Source organism: Exophiala viscosa, assembly GCF_022695815.1.
Source record: "Exophiala viscosa unplaced genomic scaffold EDD37scaffold_5, whole genome shotgun sequence".
Taxonomy (NCBI): domain Eukaryota; kingdom Fungi; phylum Ascomycota; class Eurotiomycetes; order Chaetothyriales; family Herpotrichiellaceae; genus Exophiala; species Exophiala viscosa.
Window position 1 is genome coordinate 1,022,531 of NW_026944357.1, and position 15,591 is coordinate 1,038,121.

Genomic DNA, 15,591 nt, shown 5'->3' on the forward strand with positions numbered 1-15,591 from the left:
ATGGTCGAAGCTTATCAAAACGACGTTGCACACTCTTTATTTTCCAGATGTAATCGTACCGGAAGCTGCGAAGCCTCACTTCTGTCAATCTCCAACTGAACAGAGTGTGGTTCTGCTCCCAATTCAGTCGCTCAAGGTCTACTTGGTGAGGCTTTGGCACAGGTACGCGCAATTAGACCGTTACGCTAGTTAAGCGAACCCGTGGACGTGGTCTGGCGTCCGGAGTACCGCGACCTGCAGCAGAACCATCCCAAAAAATTGTACCAGAGGAAGGAAATTATTATTTGGACCACGACATAGCACGTCAATGTTCCGAATGACTCAAGTTAGGTGAAACACATTCTTTCGTGGGAAGCTTGGTCGTTGGGGGCCTAGACGGTTAGGACCCTGCTGTGAACAGGTTGAATTTTTAGGCATAGCTAACAACGAACAGACATGGACGGCGAAATAACGAGTCCTATGGACGAAGGTAATAATGTCTGGGTACCCTCTTGTTGCGATGGCTCACGAAAGATTAGTGGTCAACGACATGTCTGCAGGTCATGTCCCAGAGACTAGAGTCTTGATCATCATGACCGGAGGGACCATCTGTATGCAAAAATCTTCAGATGGCCTTGTTCCAGCACGGAATTTCCTGGAGCGGTGCATGGCGCCTCGGCCCGAGTTCAACGACGGACACAATCATGATCCCATCGAGGTCGGGTTGCACGATGGTCCCAACGGCGTGGGCAGATTGCAAAGTCTGAGGACACCTACTAGCGTATACGGAAAACGTGTAAGGTAAGGTATCATCATGCTTCACCCGTTGTTGGAGGTGTTGAGTCCGTGTTTTGGGTGCCTTGAGACATTCGCCTGTGGAAGAGGGTTTGCTGAAAGTTGTTTGTAGGTATGCCGTACTGGAATTTGAAGAACTCCTTGATTCGTCCTCCATCGACAGCAGGGGTTGGACCCAAATCGCTCAAACAATCCAACGCAACTACAAGTTGTTTGACGGTTTTGTCGTTTTGCACGGGACGGATAGCCTGGCGTATACTTGTTCAGCTTTGAGCTTTATGCTTCAGCATCTCGGCAAGCCTGTCATACTGACCGGTGAGTGGAAACATGACACCCCAAGTTGCAAGGTCTCTTGCCATGCCGCCGTTGGATGACCGTTGGCGAAGAAGAGAGTCTTTGTGAAATTCAGTGGTCTGGGGCCATGAAGAATAGTTCTTCACAATATCCCGCAATACTCAGTCCACCCGATGGCCTTGTTGGTGAGGAGTCAATGATTGGAGGCTGACTCGATGCAGGATCTCAAGTTCCATTCGCCGAACGAAAGAACGATGCCCTGGACAATCTCATGGACGCGGTAGACGTGGCAGCCCACTTTATGATCCCGGAAGTCTGTCTTTGCTTCAACTCTACCTTGTTCCGCGGCAACAGGTCGACCAAAATATCCGCCAGTGCTTTTGATGCATTCGCCTCTCCGAATCTTCCTCCTTTGGCCAGAATTACCGCCGTCGATACCACAGTGGCATGGAACATGGTGACGAGACCGACAACCCTTCAAGCCTTCAGCATCCAAACAGATCTTGAGATCCATCACGTGGCGTGTTTGCGCATTTTCCCGGGCATCACTGCAAAAATGGTGGACGCAGTGCTTAGAACCGAGAATCTGCGTGGTCTGGTGCTCGAGACCTTCGGCGCTGGCAACGCTCCAAGTGGGCACGACAACGAATTGTTCAAAGTGATTGCTGATGCAGTGCAGCGAGGTATTGTCATTGTCAATATCACTCAGTGCCTGACTGGAAGTGTAAATCCACTTTATGCGCCAGGCATGGTTCTCGGCCGGGCTGGCGTGGTCGCAGGAGGCGACATGACCAGCGAAGCCGCTTTGACGAAATTATCGTACCTTTTGGCACTACCAGGAGCGACACCGGAATCAGTCGCCAGAGATATGGCGATTTCTATTCGGGGCGAGCTGACCGAAAATTCCGGGATCATCTTCAGTCATCCAACAGGCGAATTGTCTTCTCCGGTCACCCAACTCACTGCTATTGCCTATGGCATTGCCAGTGGTGATATTGACAGGGTCAAAGACGTGCTTCGGAATGACAGCCAGCTTATGAATCGCCCAGACTATTCTGGTAACACGCCAGTCCACTTGGCTGCTACAGGGTCCAGCCTAGCCATACTTCGTTATCTGCTGGGGTTGGGAGCATCGGTGCACATTCGCAACAATGCAAGTCGGACACCGCTTTTTTTAGCCGCAAATGCTGGTTTGATTCCGCATGTAATGCTACTACGACAAGCGGGTGCACATCTCCATCAAGAAGAGTTACCAACTGCGAGCCTTCACGCAAGTCAGAGGCCCGAGGCCTGGAAGCAGGCTGGCTTGGAAGTTGGTCATGATGATAAAACTAGGTGACGAGCACCGGTAGTCTACGCCAACTCAACCGAATTCCAGAGGTTCCGGCACATGGCATGACTATGCGATCTTGGAGTGCGTCTACGGGCACTTATTGGCCATGCTACAGAGGGACCTTACCCTTGACACATCAATTCAGCATCTGGTTACAGCAGTGCCTCGTGGCTTCCCGACTGTATGCGCCGGTGGAGAAGAGCCTTGCAGCAGTCCAATGACTCATGCAGCCTTTTCCACGCCCGTACCTTCAGGGTTGCCTATGGGGCCGCGGAGATGCCCGGGCTGGGATTGACAGCCTCAAAATGGGTGCCTCGACTCCTCACATGGTTCGATGATGAGTTATTGCGTGACGACGAGAGTGCGTTATGGGCTGGTCCTCATCAATCCACTCATCGCAACCAACGTGCTCTAAGTAAAGGATGTCAGAGTCATCATCCACGGAGGCTGTCTTTCGGTGAGGCGCCACTGACGAAGCCCGAGAGACAATTGTTGGGCCGCATCGCCTACGCCCAAGGTTAGGGATCAGCTAGGGGTATTATCTAGGTGCACTCCCCGCCTTTCAGCCTACTCCCCCGCATGCATTCGGGTGATAGTGCCCTGCACTGGGCCCTGCAAAATTGCGGAAATCCGGCTGTCATCCATCGTCATACTATTTCTTCTGTTTCTCCTCCAGGTTTGTGCGACTCCGCCAGCAAGTCCCATTTGCTTTGGAGACATATTTAATGGGCCTCGGAGGTACGATTCCCTAGTTTTCCATACGTGATGGCACAATTTGGTGGTGCGTGCTGAGGTCGGCCCTGGCCCGCCGGCGGTACACTCTGTACTGACATGGTTACGTAAAGGATAAGCTGCATCAGGTTTGGCGGTGATGAAAGTATGAAAAACTCATCAGAGAATTTGCGCAGCCAAGGTCCTCAGAATGGAACCGAATTACGGCACGGAATCCAGTCAATACTCTCTTGCCTCTTGTGGTCGAGGGTTTTTCCCATGTCAATATTGTTCATGGCCCCAACACTTGGGTCATACTCAGCCGGAATGGTGTGATACTCTCTACTTGTTTGGCTCTTTTCCTGTTGCTCTTTTATTTCTGTTGATGCCCTCGATACCCGATTTGGTATGCATTTACTTTGCAGTTATATCACTTTCTGACTTTGAACCTTCTGTCATTCACGCGCCGATATATCCCAATTGTTGGGTCCTGTTGCTTTGATCACAGCACCAAGGTTCATCGTCACCACATGACGAATACGAAAAAGACCATAGCCATCGTCAATGGTACTGGTCGACAAGCAGCCTCGCTCATCCGAGCGGTGACAGCCGTTGGCTATGGTGTTCGTGCCCAAGTGTACTCTACCGAAGGTTTGGTCGCTGAGGAGTTGGCTGAACTACCAAATGTCACACTGTTCGAAGGGTCCCTGCTGGACAATCCAGTGCTAGTGGACACCATCTTTGAGGGAGCTCAGATTGCCTTTATCAACACGAATCCTCTGGCGGGCGATGAGATTAAGATAGGCAAAGCACTTGCCAATGCGGCCAAGAAGCGAAACATCCAGCATTTCATCTATAGCAGCATGCCCGATCACTCGATACACAATCCAAAGTGGCCTTCAGTTCCGTTATGGGCTCCCAAGTTTACTGTCGAGAACTACATACGCCAGCTAGGACTACCTGCAACCTTTGTCTATGCTGGAATCTACACGAACAACTTCACCAGCCTTCCATATCCACTATTTTGTACGGAATTCTTGGAAGATGGCTCGGTGGAGTGGCGAGCACCGTTTCACCCTGATATCAAATTACCCTGGCTCGATGTTGAGCATGACTTCGGACCGGCTGTTCTACAGATAATCAAGGATGGCCCTGGCAAATGGGGCAAGGGGCAAAGGTACGTCAGATGATGTTTAGTGGTTGCATTGCCTTATCTTTCGGCATTCACCAGGCCAGGGCTGTTGCGCGAGTTCTTGAAGATAACACGGCTGACATTTGATCGTCTTTCAGGATCGCACTTGCGTTTGAGAATCTTACACCAATCCAAGTGTGCGAATCATTCAGCAAGGCACTAGACCTGCCGTGCGACTACGTGTACGATGAGCAAATCGAAGTCGCAGTCAGTATCCCCAACGGGTACCGACAGCAGCTTTCTGCGCTTGAGATTCTGTTTGGCCATTACAACGCCCCTTATTTTCCGGGATCGGACTTCCAATACATCGGCCGAAGAAAAGGCAGCAACGATACAGTCACCAGTCGAAACAGTCAAGACTCCTCGTGTGGGAAGCCGGGAAAGCTTACCGACACCGCTCGGGCACTCTGGCCCGGTTGGCGGTCGATAGCAGAGTATTTTGCCACAGCTTTTGTGGCCGAGGAAGAAGCGAATGGTAAGACATGGATGATGGACAAGACTCAAAGCACCTAGTGGCGTGTGGTGTGTATGACGACTTATGACTTCTTATCTTTCTTGCATATTTGGAAAAAGGGGAATCGGAACTGCATAGCATGGGAACATTGGCACAAAGGGTGATCCTGGGGTAACCTACTTCTTTCTCTGGTTAGGTCATTGATTTCTGGGGTTGAAAAGGGTTTGTGGAGGGCTTGGGGCGTCACGAATGGCCCTTTCTTTCTTTGCGCCGGCTTTGAGCGATATCGCCTCGAGATAAGAAGGACATATCAATATGTCAAACTGATGCTATTATCTAACGAGATTAATCGAAATATCGAATTATACTTTCCTAATCACCTTTGGCGCTGTTCCCCGCAAAGTCTTGGTTCGGGGTGTGTAGGGGTGGATGCCAATGGTGGTTGATGTATCCAATGTGAGGCTGGGATTCGACCTGCCTAAAAGAGCCTTATGAGAGATGCGACGCCACAATCGCAGCATGCAGGAGGCTATCTGACCGCTCATTCGTTTTCTTGGTCTGGGGCGATAGGACCTAAGGAGCCGTGCACCCGGATGTTCTTTCGCAAGGGGGCTCTCGTATCATCTGAGGCTATCGAAGAGGATCCTCAGGTGACTTTGACCCCGTTGGGGTGCTTTTTCCCAGAGTAGCGGAGAGGCTTGCTCCTCTCTTTCTTTGACCGTCAATTCATGTCGAAGATAAGATCTCCCGATCTTAGATTCGTACGCGTCCCCCGTACTCTCAGTCTTGAAGTGAGTATCGGCCGTATCCGAAGATACTGGGCCAGAACGGAGCGGTGAGAGATGAGAGATGACGTACCCGCTTCTCCATGCCACTCGGGGTCTTTCGGTTCTGGCTTTGTCAAGATCAGATAAGACTGCTACAGGTAAAGAAATCTACCTAATGCCGAGTTTCGTCAAACGCAGCCTTAGGTAAGTCAGCGCAAGGCTTGCTTACAATGACTTCATGGGCCGGCCTGTGGATGTGGATGCTGCCAAGGCTCACGTCGATTTGTTCAGCAGCTTCAAACTTCCATTTGCACGTGGTCGATTCGTTGACATCGGTGTGCTTTGATTCTCAAAAGGACAGACAAGTCTGAGATATCGACCTTGTAAGATATTGTGATCCTCGCACAGCAGCTGTTCGTGCCTCTCAGCGTCGAGGAACACTTCGCCGGGTATCTGAACCGAGCTTTGACCGGGCAGCTCGCCACGAGTCAGATATCGAGATCGACGGCCAAGGCGAATAGGTCGTATCAATACTCCGTACGGAGGGATTCAATCGACATACAACATCGAGACTTACCCAATACCTGAATAATGTCAGATAAAGACGCAGCGACGCCTCGCGTCTTCCTCATCCGCCACGGTAAGTGAAAATTGCGAGTTAGCCCCAACCCCGATACAATCTCCATCTCCATCCATCAGAAAATTCTTTTTCCTTGCCACGACGACATCAACCCTTCGTCAGGACTTACTACACCCATGACAAGCACCACTTCAGCGGGATCTTTTGTTGTACGACAATTGACCTTTCTGGGCAGGCGAAACCGAATGGTCCCGCAACGGCAGGTACACCGGCAACAAAGCAGACATCCCCCTGTTGCCTGAAGGCGAAGACAAGATCCGCCAGACCGCCAGCATAATCTTTGGGTCGGGCCGGTTGATCGACCCTGACAGAATCTCCGCCATAATATGCAGTCCCCGCAAACGGGCTCGGCAGACCCTTGACATCTTGCTCAACGCGGACTTTTCGCCCAGAGATGAACTGGATGCGATGACAGATTTTACGGAGGACATCGCCGAATGGGGTTACGGCGACTACGAGGGTTTGTTGACGCAACAGATTCGCGACCTTCGAAAATCTAGGGGTCTAGATAAGGAGAGGGCGTGGGATATATGGCGCGACGGGTGTCAAGGTGAGGGCGGGGATAGTCCGGCGCAAGTTGGGGAACGTCTAAACCGGGCTATTGGTCGGATTACGGAGATACACGGGAAGGCGTTGAAGGAGGGACGGAGGGATGATGTGATTGTCGTGGCTCATGGGCATATACTACGGGCTTTTGTGAAGAGGTGGTTGGGGTTCAGTGTTGATGCGCCGGTACGACTGGAATTTATGTTGGAGCCCGGCGGTGTGTGCGGGTTGAGTTATAGTGGGGGAGATGTTGAGAGGAGGGCTTTACTTGTGGGGATGAGGATTCCGAATCCTGAGGTTGAGTGAAGTTGAACTGTGGGTGGGCACAGAGTACGGGTCTCGAAAGGGCAGCGATAGAACAAGGATCAATATAGATGAATTGATATGCAGGCATATACGTTGGTAGATGGCTGGCGTGGATTTGAGCGCCACATTCAGGACCTTAGATTACCGGGATGGCACGAATAGCTATATGGAACAATCAGGGGTAATATGGCGCGGGAGTCAAAGGCTATGTGGAGAGCGACCAACGTGATGGCCAGACAGGGATCATAGGATTGCAGGTACAGTGCATTATTGCATCAGTGCATTCTTAAACTCATGTATATACTTCGTTACTATTAGCCATTATGCTGGTTCAATCTCCTTTTCGTATTCAGGACGGCCGGCGTACACTAGTCGGGTTTTGACCACCAGTCAGCATGGCCATTCGCCTGGTCCCGGCTCGGCGCTGCACATGTTTGTTCAGACCTCATTCAACATAGCTGCCCTTCTCTCCGCGCTATGCTGCGCTCTTCGCATTCTCATATTGCCCTCTGGCGCTCTCGCGGCAACGTCACGCTTGCTAATGAAAAAGCTGGGCAGGCCGTAATCGGGGGTACCTCCCAGCGTGTCGAAGATGTCGCCAACATAGTTGTTCGGGACGACACCCGCTTCGAAGGTGCTGTCCCATCCGTCCAAGATGCCCATCACGACCTTGATACCGGCGAGGTAGATGTTGGCAATGGCAGGCGAGAAACCACCTTGGTCCACGTACAGCAGATTCTGAATCTCGCTGATCCCTGGGGGTGGGCGGTCAAAGTCTGAAGAGGTCCGCATGACGATGACGCGCGAGTAGTCGGTCATATTGGCCTTGGCGGCGCGCAGGATGGCCTCGAGAGTGGCGTTGTCTTCTTGGGCCGTCGAGCAGTAGACGCCTGAGCCGTTGGTCCAGATGCGAGTGGTGTTCTCGAAGGCTTCGGAGAGGAGGGTGCCGCTGTAGTACACATCGGAAGTGGCGACGTCGCAGCCTACGACGCTGGGAGGCTGCGCGGCAGCGGCGTAGATCGACTCGGCGGCGTATTTGGCGCGATAGGCTGCGGCATCGGCTGTGTCGTTCAGAGCAGCTGTTGATGCGAAGGCCATAGCGACATCACGGAGGGCCAGATTCAGCTCGAAGACTTCGGTGCCGTAGATTCTGTAGATGTGTTAGTCTTTGAGGGAAATATGTTTGGGGCGGTTAGCATACTCTGCCGGGTAGTCGGCTGGGTTGTCAGTGTTGAATGGTATGTAGCTGGAGGACAGGTCAGTCTTTGTCAGATGTGGATATAGCAGCTTGCTTACCCAGTGGTGAAGTTGCCAGGCAGATCGCGAATGTCGAACTCGTACCTGCAGGTATGTTAGGAAAGATCGAAACTTGAGAAGTTGCTCGGCTCACTGGAGTGCGACCTGGACTGCATAGCGTGCGCTAAGACATGATGTTAGCATATATATTCACGACCCGGAAGAGTGTTAGAGCGGCAATGACAACTTACAATGTGACGGAACCAGTTGTTGCTACCTCTGGATTGACACCAGCAATACCAGCAACAAAGAAATATGTCTTGGTCAAGTCGAATACGGAGCTCAAGACCAGGGCACTGATAGACGAAGCGGCGTTGATTTCCGATTCTCCAGTAATGACCTGGCAAATGTCGCCGTCGGCTGTACAGTGGACCTCGGGGAATAGAGGAGAAAGTCCGGGGATGGTGATGTTCTGTGCGAGCACATCGAACTCGTCAATTCCCCACCAAGCGGCTCCTTCGGGCTCAAACATATCGATGATAAAGACCTTGGGAGCAATGGTTGTTGCTCGCTTGCTGACTCCATGGTTTTCCGCAAATGGTGTTGCTGAGACGAAGCTTGCTGCTGCTAGCAGCAGGCTCGAGAATTGGAGGGACCGCATGGCGACTGGTAGGTATGGCGCAACGGGACTGTGAACGCTCTAAAGGCACGCGATTGAAAAAGAAGAGCCCAACAGACTGGCGCAGGTGGAAAGGACCTACCTCTTATGTGCATGCATACCGAGGCGTCGGCTTGACGAGCTCTCCACGCGGTTCCCAAGCTACCCTGGAAGAAGCTCAAGGTAGCTGCAGTGGATCGAGCTTCCAGTATGCATCGGGTGTCACCGATGGGCAGACAAACCGATATCAGTAGTAGTTGACGAGCTATTTGACTCCGGTGCCTGGATCAGCATAACGAAGTGACCATTATTGGAGCTTCGAAGCTCCGGGCAGGTCGTTATCTGTGCGCTAGTGGCGAGTACCAAAGATGGAGTGCCGCAAATATGGCAGAGAAAGGAAGTATAATGATGCGGACCTGCAGTAGGTGAGTGGCATCCCGCTTTTCCTTATCTCTGGTAAGGCTCGGTCATACCGGATCAGGTATGTAGAGGCATGAATGGAGCCTTTTGCATCATCTGAGAAGCGAGATAGATAGGCGCACAGCCAACGAACTCAGTATCTGTTACTGACTTGTTCGGTGAGGTAATCTGCTCTGCATTTACCCTGTCCCGAGGCACCCGTTGAGGACCGTCGCGAAGGCATGCTTAGCTTGACAGTCAGTACGACGTACCTTGCATTCGGGACCAATGGGCATGTTGATTCTTGTGTTGACACCGTTGGCAGGATACAAGCTATCAAAAGAATATGGGGGATATAGCTGGAGTGTAGGTGTGCGTTTAGCTTATCGGGAACTTATCATGAGGTTGCTATCGATCCCTTGGCTTACGTAGGCACTTAAAAGATATGCGATACGCGAGAAGATGGCGATTGAAACTTCTCCATCCTGTTTACATAACATTTGCTTTGATACACTCTGAACGACGTTGAAGAAGTAACCTCTGACCAGATAGATATTCAGCTCCAAGTAGCCCCCTTCCCAAACGCACTAACATTATATATGAAATACACCAACCACGCAGAAAGCAGCAGCATGCTTTCTGTGCGGCTTGCAGAAGACAATCTGAACCCTTCCCTCAGCGCCATCAACCTAGATTTACTTTTTCGTGTTGTTGCCTTCGAGTTTCCCGAGACTGGTGCTTCTCTGACCCGTGGCCCATCCTCAGCCTCCCCGTATACCACAACATTCCAATCATCATTTTTGTCCGGTGGTTCAATTCGACGGTCCGGTGGTCGGGGGAATGAATTTTGTAACAAGAATCTTCAATTGGGGGTTTTCGCTCAGCATCAAATCTTGACCATTTCTTTCAATCGCAAAGGAGAAGACGAGTTCTGGGGTGTCGACCGCGATGGAAACCACGACAGAATCGCAGCTCTCACCCCGAACAGACACGACGAACAGACTTACTCTTCAGCGTCGCTCTTCACAGGCGCATCACTTGCTCCACTGTTCAGGCTCTCGACACCTAGGTTCGTGTCGGCCGTTTCTGTTGATTCGCCGTTGTCTCGTTCGATTGCGCTGAAGCCGCCACCGTTCGCATGTCTGCCTCGAGCCTCGCTGGCGTCTCTGGCGTCCGGGATGCTGCGTTCTTCAATGTGCCACTGTTGAATTGCTCGGATGATATCGACGGCCAACTGTCCGTTGCGTTGTAGTGCCTCAGCCCAGTGTATAGGGATCTTGTCGCCGGTGGTCAATTGACGGGCCACCGAGGAGACCATCATCTCGCGCATCTCATTGTCTTCATCGGTCTCGGCATAAATGTACTGCACTCTTCGAAGTCCAGGATAGGTGGAGGTGTTATGGTAGAAATCTCGGACATGCTCGACGACGGCTGTTGAAAGCGTCTTCATTTGGAACTTGTCGGACAAGAGGTAGAGTTCTAGCAGTGGACCAATGTCTTTCTCCGTCGAAGGAGCGCGAATGGACTTGGAGTAGAGCCAGCCAACCAACAGCTCGAAAGGATAATCGTCTTCATCGGGCAATCCATATGACTTGTTTCCTCGCTTCTTCTTTTCCTCGTTCTTGTCGTCTGCGTAGAAGATGGATGAGAAGAAAGGCGAGTAGTAGCAGAGGAGCCTTTCGTGGATAGTCCAGTGAGTGGATTCGGGACCGACGTAGATGTCTACGAGCGATTGAGTGAGGAGTCTGCGCCGAGTTAGTCAAGAGTCTATGGGCCTTTGATGGTTGCGACACTCACTCATGGAGCGGCTTGTCCTTCTTCTGCTCGTGACCCTGGGTCTGCTCTTGATCTTGGGTAGTCTGGTTATCCATGGCTTCCGGCGCAATTGAGGTTCTGGCTGAGGGATGCGGGGTATTTTGGCAGCGGGACGAAGACAAGGCGTATGCGTATGCGACCGCGACTTTGCGACCGGTTGAGGATTTCGTGAGGGATAGAGAGAAAGGAAAGAAGAAACAGGAACAAAACACCAGGATTAGTACGTCAGGACATGAGCTCCAGAAGGGAAAAGAGAGGATGGCTGGAACAGAAGCTGGAGACAGTTCTGTCTCATGAACCCTTGTACCTTGTCCATCTCGTTGTGGCCTTGGGTCGAAAAGAAGTAACATACGTCAGAAGGCAAGCCACATTGTGGACAATCACCAAGACTGAGGCGAGCCGTGAGATGCGTGAGTGGTGGAAAGGTCATCATCGTGGAGCAGAAACGGCCTCGATGGACAGGGATCTGAGGTCTGTGTGTAGAATGGCGAGAGAAACCGGTTTGTGGCGCAGATGGGAAAAGCCAATAATGAGTGATGCCCCTCACGTGCATCACACGTGTCCAATTCAAGCTTTCTTTTCAGATACACGAGCAGCGATGATGATCTCGGTTGACGATCACTAAGAAATCAATTCTCACTAGAGACCATCGAAGGCATGAAATGATAGATATCTTCAGACACATATGGCTCGTCGCTAACACCCACAGGCATCACAGATGTCGTCTATTTCTTTCCCTTTCCTTTTGATTTCGACTTCTCACCCTCCTCTTTGGCAAATCCGCCCTTGACCAATGCCTCTCTAGCCACCGTATTGATGAGACGAAATCGATCTGGTCCCAGCTTGACTCCTCCATACCATCTCGTGACAACTACAATCACATTCCATACGTCCATGAGCTGCATCAGATGCAACAATCTCCCTCCTGCGGCTGTCTCTCCATCATCATCACAGTCCTGTATCGTAGTCGATGTCCCTGTTTGCGCGTTCTTCGCCTGTATGCGCCAGGCTGTGATGTTATGTGTGGCACCAGCGACCTTCTTGTTCGTTGACAAAAGATGAGAGATGGCATCCATAGCTTCGGGTAGGGTAGAAACAGGGGCTGCCCGTGCTACAAAGGTAGACTTGTTGGCTGTCAACGGCTCTGAGAGCACCCAAGCCGGAGGGACAATATTGGACGATGCTGCATCAGAGATCAGGTCGTGTGCACTTGTCTCGGGGAAACTGGGCGATGCGGACCTGTTCGCAACATTTGTGCTGTGATCTTCAGACGCGCCATGATCGTGATGTTCGTGCTGTTGCTGGAGGAGAGGCCCGCCTTCTTCTACCAAATCAAACAGGCACACTTGGCCTGGTACCCAGACTCTTCCCACCACGTCACGCAGGATGCTCACCGCAATCTCACCCTCACCTCTTCCACTGCCTCCCGTCGACTGAGTGCCAACGATCGTAGGAGGCGCATCGAAAGGGTACTCGGAGGGAAATGATGCGAGGAACGAGAACGGCAACTCGGGCAGACAAAGGACTGCAGTTGCCTCCGTAGCAGACTCGCTCTGCAAAACAATGGTGTTCGGACCGTAGATCGAGTTCAGGGCTTCAAGCTCGTCAGCAAGAGCCTCATTCTGTGTCACACGTCCATCTTGAGACATCAAGGTGCGGTGACTTCAGAGGTAAATTGCAGGCCAACAGCTTCATCTTCGGCGGCCAGGCTCGGCTGACTTGCCGCTTTCACCGCCTAGTGCTTACACCCCCTTGTCTCTTCTTGTAAGGCTCTTCTTTCGTCTGGCTTTACCAAAGTCCCTCTACTCCGTACCAGGGTCCCTCTACCGAGATGGCTCTACCAAAGTCCTCTGCCAATACCCTTCTACCGAAGTCCCAGGACATTGGAGAATGGTCCCCCGCACAATGCTGCCCGATCAAACAGCCTTAAAGGTGAGATATGGACATAGTCTCCGTTCTGCCACGGTTTCCGCGACCACATGATCACCGGCGCTTAGTTGCCCAGGCACGCGTATTGTAATACAAGGCTAGAGTACCCTCCGCAGAGCAGAATCACGATATGAACTTTTGATGAGACGACATGGCTGCACTTCAATCGCTGGACCACTATGAGCCGTACCACTACACTCGTCTCAGGCAGCCTGACAATATCCGTTTAGTTCGCCTACTTCCTTCTGCCGATGGCACTGATGAGCTTAGGGTCGACGTGCTTGAACAAAGTCTCTCCACTGTGGATGGTACTTACACAGCGATATCCTATGCCTGGGGGGATACATCCATTGATATCCAGCGACCAATTTTCTGCAATGGGAGAATCATCAGAATCTACCCAACACTACACTCTGCTTTGTTGAAATTACGCCATCAGTCCGAGGTCACCTTGGTCTGGTGCGATGGTCTTTGCATTGACCAAGGAGCAGACCCCGAGTCTCTAGAGGAGCGTTCAATTCAGGTACAGATCATGTCTGAGATCTACACGAACGCTCAAAGGGTCGTGGCAGACCTCGGGGATGATCTTGGCCATAAAAATGATGAATTCATCTTCAGTCTATACGAGCTTGCAGGCATCTCGACAAAACACTTGGAAGCTGTCTTTCCAGCGTTCGAATACCATGATTTTTTCATAGACGAAGATGAGGAGGACGCAGACGAGGACGCAGACGACGCGGACGATGAGTACTCAGGCGACGACTACGAGGAAGGGCAGTCGGCGTCGCAAGACCCGGAACAGTCTTCACCGCCCAGACATGCAAGCAACGCCCCGTCAGATGAAGGTCGCAGCGTCGACTTGCTCATTGGACTTCTTCCTGCTTGCGTCCGCCAGAAATGGCTCTGGCATTCACTTGGTACCCTAGTCGCTCGGCCCTATTTCGGAAGACTATGGGTTATTCAAGAACACGCATTGGGCCGTGAGGTCGTCTTCATGATAGGACGTACCCAAATCCGTGGATCCATACTCGCTCGTGCAATGTTACGCCTCTACAATACCTCGTTTTACTGTCTTGGTTATAGTAACGAAGTCACTCGAGCCCAACACCGGGTTCCGTACATGGCATCGCTGAATCCTGTCATAATTTTCAGAATACGGGAGTACATCATGGGGAGGACCTTTGACCGGTCCAAGATCACGCTCGATAGACTTGTTCACGAAACGACACTTTTGCTTCTACTGACCCCCGCGACAAGATATATGGGCTATTAGGCCTTTGTCACGCAGACGAGCGGAACCACCCCTCCCTTCGCGTCGATTACAGAGAATCTGTCGAAAGTCTCAGCCTGCGCATGTCCCGTTTGTTTCTCTCGAACGGCGCGCACTTTGTGCTTTATCACAGCGTCGGATGCTGTTCCGAAGCTTCTACACCATCATGGGTTATTGACCTTTGTGCGGAGAAACGTGACGACGTAGGCTCTTTAGTGTTGGCTGATGGAACATGCGATGATGCCCTGTACAATGCCGGGCATGCTCCTGACCAGGCCAATCCACGCGCTTTTCAGCCCTTGGTATCGAGAGACTCACACCTTTTGACGGTCACGGCCATCTTGCTTCCTGCCATCTGCAGTCTCTCAACCACTTGCCCATATATGGACAAAAAAACGCCTTCCAGCAAGAATGTCCATGACTGGGTTTCGGATCTGTTAACATGGGCTTCGGACCAAGACATGCCTACCAGCATTGATATTCGGAAGGCCCTTCTGTCCACCGTATCAGCAGATACTCTCTCATTTTCGGGACACTTCTATCGAGCCAGTCTCGACGCCGTACTTCCTGGGTCGGAGATATTGACCGCTGCGTTGTACTGTATCGAATACACTGGCCCCGACATTCTCACGGATGACTACTCTCGTCGTATGCACCGGTCTGCTTTCTCTCTCATGGGCTGCCTGATGTTTGCTCAAGGGTGCGCTGTGGGATTTCCTCTGCGAAGCCAAGAGTTGGTATCGCTGCTGTACCTTGTACCTGGATGTGCAAAACCCGGCGACGTGGTTGCGATCTTCGTAGGCCTACCTGTACCCTTTGTCCTCCGGCCGACGGAGCCAGAGCCGGGGCTGGAAGGACCTGTGTTTCGAATCGTGGGCTCAGCATATGCACATGGCATGATGGACGGTCAAATATTCTCGACTTCGTTGCCGGAACAACTTATACATCTGAGATGATGTGGGGCAAACTTCATGCGCATGTTGTCTGGACTGGCTACGATCAAAGCTTCTGAGTTTGTGTCCCATTGTTCTGGGGTAATGGTGAATTGCGGGCTCCTCTGTGACCGCCCATCGTTGATGTACCATATTGAAGGCTGGTTTCCATCACAGCGGCAACATCCTTATCGGCGGGACGGCGCGCCCCATCCGTGGGAAGGTGAATCTGCTCACCATGTCGAAACCCGGAGCCTTTTCGTCTGTCCAGACGCCCACGGACCTATGACCGACAGGGAAAGTCCCAAATCCACCAGCATCGATAACAACCTCCC

At 51.8% G+C, this 15,591-nt stretch overlaps 7 protein-coding genes across 7 annotated transcripts; 4 read left to right on the forward strand and 3 right to left on the reverse strand.

The window, feature by feature from the left end:
* Positions 1–435: 435 nt before the first annotated feature.
* EDD37DRAFT_650239 (L-asparaginase) lies at positions 436–2,407 on the forward strand (the record flags this gene model as incomplete). Its single annotated transcript, XM_062818227.1, has 4 exons — positions 436–469; positions 519–780; positions 887–1,089; positions 1,290–2,407. The coding sequence occupies 4 exons, from the start codon at positions 436–438 to the stop codon at positions 2,405–2,407; spliced, it is 1,617 nt and encodes a 538-aa protein (XP_062670246.1).
* A 1,018-nt stretch (positions 2,408–3,425) lies between these two features.
* Positions 3,426–5,145, forward strand: EDD37DRAFT_409956 (nitrogen metabolite repression protein nmrA). Its single transcript, XM_062812437.1, has 3 exons — positions 3,426–3,577; positions 3,628–4,289; positions 4,403–5,145. Exons 2-3 carry the CDS (start codon positions 3,643–3,645, stop codon positions 4,815–4,817), a joined length of 1,062 nt encoding a protein of 353 aa, XP_062670247.1. The 5' UTR covers positions 3,426–3,577; positions 3,628–3,642; the 3' UTR covers positions 4,818–5,145.
* A 575-nt stretch (positions 5,146–5,720) lies between these two features.
* EDD37DRAFT_410039 (phosphoglycerate mutase) lies at positions 5,721–7,236 on the forward strand. Its single transcript, XM_062812439.1, has 3 exons — positions 5,721–5,729; positions 5,882–6,165; positions 6,341–7,236. Exons 2-3 carry the CDS (start codon positions 6,117–6,119, stop codon positions 7,015–7,017), a joined length of 726 nt encoding a protein of 241 aa, XP_062670248.1. The 5' UTR covers positions 5,721–5,729; positions 5,882–6,116; the 3' UTR covers positions 7,018–7,236.
* EDD37DRAFT_410033 (purine nucleoside permease-domain-containing protein) lies at positions 7,237–9,189 on the reverse strand. The gene is made up of 5 exons (XM_062812438.1): positions 8,505–9,189; positions 8,408–8,437; positions 8,314–8,358; positions 8,219–8,263; positions 7,237–8,167 (listed from the first exon to the last, which is right to left on the reverse strand). Exons 1-5 carry the CDS (start codon positions 8,912–8,914, stop codon positions 7,456–7,458), a joined length of 1,242 nt encoding a protein of 413 aa, XP_062670249.1. The 5' UTR covers positions 8,915–9,189; the 3' UTR covers positions 7,237–7,455.
* A 1,124-nt stretch (positions 9,190–10,313) lies between these two features.
* EDD37DRAFT_650242 (uncharacterized protein) lies at positions 10,314–11,181 on the reverse strand (the record flags this gene model as incomplete). The annotated part of the gene is made up of 2 exons (XM_062818228.1): positions 10,314–11,055; positions 11,108–11,181. The coding sequence occupies 2 exons, from the start codon at positions 11,179–11,181 to the stop codon at positions 10,314–10,316; spliced, it is 816 nt and encodes a 271-aa protein (XP_062670250.1).
* Positions 11,182–11,676: 495 nt separating this feature from the next.
* EDD37DRAFT_630866 (ribosomal protein S5 domain 2-type protein) lies at positions 11,677–12,850 on the reverse strand. The gene has a single exon (XM_062816608.1). The coding sequence runs from the start codon at positions 12,772–12,774 to the stop codon at positions 11,851–11,853; it is 924 nt and encodes a 307-aa protein (XP_062670251.1). The 5' UTR covers positions 12,775–12,850; the 3' UTR covers positions 11,677–11,850.
* On the forward strand, positions 12,832–15,280 carry EDD37DRAFT_694558 (heterokaryon incompatibility protein-domain-containing protein; the record flags this gene model as incomplete). Its single annotated transcript, XM_062820084.1, has 2 exons — positions 12,832–14,267; positions 14,312–15,280. Exons 1-2 carry the CDS (start codon positions 13,206–13,208, stop codon positions 15,278–15,280), a joined length of 2,031 nt encoding a protein of 676 aa, XP_062670252.1. The 5' UTR covers positions 12,832–13,205.
* Between the last annotated feature and the right edge of the window lie 311 nt (positions 15,281–15,591).